Below are 3,822 nucleotides of genomic sequence, written 5' to 3'. Positions count from 1 at the left end.
AACTTCCTGTATAAAATGTGACTATTTTTTACTAACATTAAACTAAAATCTTTAACAAAGTAATTATCAAAAACATAAACCTTACTTATAGGTTAATATTAACAAGATCACGTCATAAATTCCTTGAAAACTAGTTTCTTTCTACGAACACCAAATTCTTCTCATAAAGCTAATATTTTTTATTATCTATTTAGTTTAATTACAGTCCGGAATGACATATTTTCATGATTTATATAATTCAAAGTAGCACACTATTTATTTTAAAATTTTTAACACATTACAAAAATGACATGATTGATTTATAATTTAAACTGCCGCTTTTTTATCTCCCCTCTCTACATATGGGACATATGGAACACTAGCGCCCTCTTATTTTTGTAAGATTTTTGTTTACATGGACATGGCTGGAGTTCGGGCTCCATGTATAGTCTCCATGATTTGAACTATGGTTAGAACCATGGACCATAGATTTCTAACGATTTTAATGTTTAGGGAAATCTAGGGATATTTTGTAACAATTCTAGGGATAACTCTTCTTGAGATGTTGGCGACACTGGGTTAACCTCATTTTGTTCAAAGTTATTTTTATTTATAATTATTTTTTTAAACCGTGAAGCTTTATGATTTCTTAAATTTTTAAAATGTTAACTTTAGAATTAGAATCAGATTTAAGTAATAGCGGTGTATATGATTCTACTTCAGACTCCGATATTTGTGACTACAGTGAAATCAGTAAGATATTTAAACAAGCAGACAATATATGTGAAAAAATAATAACAAAGAATAATTACATTTTAGGTATAGATGCAACCAGGTATTATCTGAATAATATAAGTGAATGCTTCGAAAACAATTAATATTTTTTAGTGAATGTGAACCCAATGTTGCTGTGACCGTATCAGATAATAGTAGCTGTAAAATCTACAAATTAAGTAATCAGCAGGTTGCCATTTTAACAACTTTGAATGAGTATCAAGAAATAATTGACTGTAAATTTAGTAAACAAGATTACGATTTAATATATGTATGTTCAAGAAATGGTAGTATAGCATTGTGGGACATTAGAACACCGAAAAAATCTGTTGCAAATTTTTCAGGTATTTTTTTTATATTCAACAAAAATATGACACCCTAGATATTTCTTACCTTAATAATTTTGATAATTATTTACTATAGCGGCACCCTCCCAATCTTCACAAAATTTTATCTACCCCCCTTTTTTCAAAGGTGCTGAACATTAATCTGAAGTTATTTTTGTGTGGTCGAACCCAGTTTTCGAGAAATTTTTTTTTTTTAAATTCTAACGAACATTTCACACAACTGTAACTCTCAGAACATTATGAACAATTAACATTGTTTACGAAGTAAAAAAATATGTATTTCATAAATAAAAATTTTGTACCTTGAATCCGCCATTTGTAATTCGTGATGTTCCCTCGCTCTCATTCATCTCTGTTCATTCCACATAAAGTTACTACAGTGTAGGAAAGTACCGTTGGTCTATCAGAAGTTACGTGAGAGCGATAAAGTAAGCCATAGAAATCCATGTGATAGACAAGGATGGCTATAATGAAGGCGTCTAATAGTCAACGCCCATTTCGCCCTTCCAAAAATAAGAAGTGGATCTTATTTGTGGAAGGTCGAAATGGGCGTTGACTATTAGACGCCTTCATTATAGCCATCCTTGTCTATCACATGGATTTCTATGGCTTACTTTATCGCTCTCACGTAACTTTTGATATTCCATCGGTACTTTCCTACACTATATAATTTTATTTATTAAATACATATTTTTTTGGTTCAAATTTGGGAAAATGTGTTTCTTAAACAATGTTGATTGTTTATTACAGATGTTTTGGAAGTTACATAAAATATAGAGTTCTGCATAGTGTTAATAATAATAATCAGTGGCGGCGCGTGAACATTGATTGAATGTGTTCTGCTTAGGGTTGTTACATTTGTGGAATTGAATTCCGGAATATTAAGTGCCCGGAGAGTCTCCAAATGGCGCCGCAGGCGAAAAATTTTAAAATTTTCAAGTTCACGCATTTTCCTGGCACTTCTGAATTTCAAGGAACAATCCATTTATACAAAAATACAGATTTCCACAAGAACGATTTTTGAAATTGATATCTTTTTGAAACATCTATTCATGAATTACCTGCTGATGGTATAAATAAATTGGAATAAACTAAATATATTTTATTAAATTATTGATTATTTATAAACAAAAAAATCGTTTGTGAAGTTTACCAACGATTCAACGGATTTTAATTTTCCTCGTCGTGTTATGATTTTTTTCTTTATTTTATATATATATATATATGTACATATATTATATTCCGAGAGTTATACAGCTAATTCCCGGTACAATCACAAAAAATCCCGGTCATACCCATGTGACTAGATGTTCTTTTAATATGTCGTCAAGATCTGCACTAAAATTTATGAGTCCACAAAACACATCAGGGTTGTCCGAATTTTCTGTCTCGTATCCGCGAAGTGCTACTTCGAAAGCTCCGCAAAATTTTATGCAATCTATGATATTCGATAATACATAACGATTTTTTGTTACCTGTTCATTGTGTTGCCGTATATTATCCCAATATGCAGAATCTAACTGACTTCTTATGTTTATTTTACCTAAAGACTTAATGACTTAAATCTTTCACACTGTATATTGTCCATGCTTTATCCTCACCAAAAAGTAAGCACGGAAAACAAAACAGTGTATTTTTTAAATCACACCCGCACACCCACCCTGCTTTCGTGTATACATTATTGTTAAATTGTCTTTTATAATTTTTATTTCGGCTTGTTCCACTAACTTCAATATTTAATTGTGGTGTTGGCCCACCTAATTCTTTTATTTTTAGTTTATCCTCATGGGCTAGATCCCGTCATTTGAACCACCCTTTTTATTCTTGTCATTAGTTTTAAGCATTAGACCCAAGAGAACTGAGATGTTGTGTGTGTTGCGGCAGCGGTGGGGCTGAAAATAGGGAAGTGGGGTCAAGTAAGTGTGTGGAAAGGGCGAGGCGGAAAAGGTCGGGGATGCGAGAGGGGAGATAGGTGGTTGTTCGAGTAGAGCGGACGTAAATTTCCAGCTTTACCTGGTAAAACGGGTACGATTTCGTAAGATCGGAGAGAAGATTGGGGAACACAGCGTAAAGGTTTTGGATAGGGAACTGTTGGATAGCATAGGGCAGTCAACCCCAAAAGTCCAAAGTTTTATGAGTACCGTGGAGGAGATACAGGATTGCTGGCTATTTGTGAGTGAGAGGAGTTGAAGAAGAGTTTGTTTAACTAGTATCCAGACCCACTATTATATTTTTGGGAAGGTGCGAATAAGAAACACACAAAAAAGTGAGTAGTTACTTTATTTTGCTGATGGACATTGAAGAGTATTGTAGTGCTTGTAAAGTGGTTTTCGACTAGAGTTTGAACAAAAGTTCTTTTTTGTTTTCGTTTGTATTATGTATTGGTCTACAATAAAAAAGTAGCATTAGTGTACAATAAATCTGTTTTTTTTTTCTCATTTTCTTTCCGAGAAAAGAACCTCCCTGGAAAAGAATCTAAGTCAAGCTGTCCGACTCAGCACAACATGGCGCTCAACTTAAGGCTTTAAAAATATAATAATAATAAATAATAAGGGTCAGAGGAAAGATAAAATAGAAACTATTAGTTAGTAATTATTGCAGTTAAAATTGTTGTTAGACTGCATTTATTTTACTGTATATTTCAATATATGTAAGTGGTCGCGCCATTATTCCATGGCTAGAAATTGGCCTCAATGATTTGGGATCGAGGGGGATTATCCCT

General features: G+C 32.8%; 1 protein-coding gene across 2 annotated transcripts; it reads left to right on the top strand.

The window, feature by feature from the left end:
- Positions 1 to 551: 551 nt before the first annotated feature.
- On the top strand, positions 552 to 1,172 carry LOC108915188. Of its 2 annotated transcripts, XM_018721158.2 has the most exons (3): positions 552 to 732; positions 799 to 814; positions 868 to 1,172. In XM_018721158.2, exons 1-3 carry the CDS (start codon positions 642 to 644, stop codon positions 1,133 to 1,135), a joined length of 375 nt encoding a protein of 124 aa, XP_018576674.1. In that variant the 5' UTR covers positions 552 to 641; the 3' UTR covers positions 1,136 to 1,172. The 2 variants fall into 2 exon arrangements, with proteins under 2 accessions (XP_018576674.1, XP_018576673.1); XM_018721157.2 differs by having other exon boundaries at positions 552 to 814.
- The last annotated feature ends 2,650 nt before the right edge of the window (positions 1,173 to 3,822 follow it).

This window comes from Anoplophora glabripennis, unplaced genomic scaffold, assembly GCF_000390285.2.
Source record: "Anoplophora glabripennis isolate ALB-LARVAE unplaced genomic scaffold, Agla_2.0 scaffold1385, whole genome shotgun sequence".
Taxonomy (NCBI): Eukaryota; Metazoa; Arthropoda; class Insecta; order Coleoptera; family Cerambycidae; genus Anoplophora; species Anoplophora glabripennis.
This window is presented reverse-complemented; position numbering and strand designations above follow the sequence as displayed.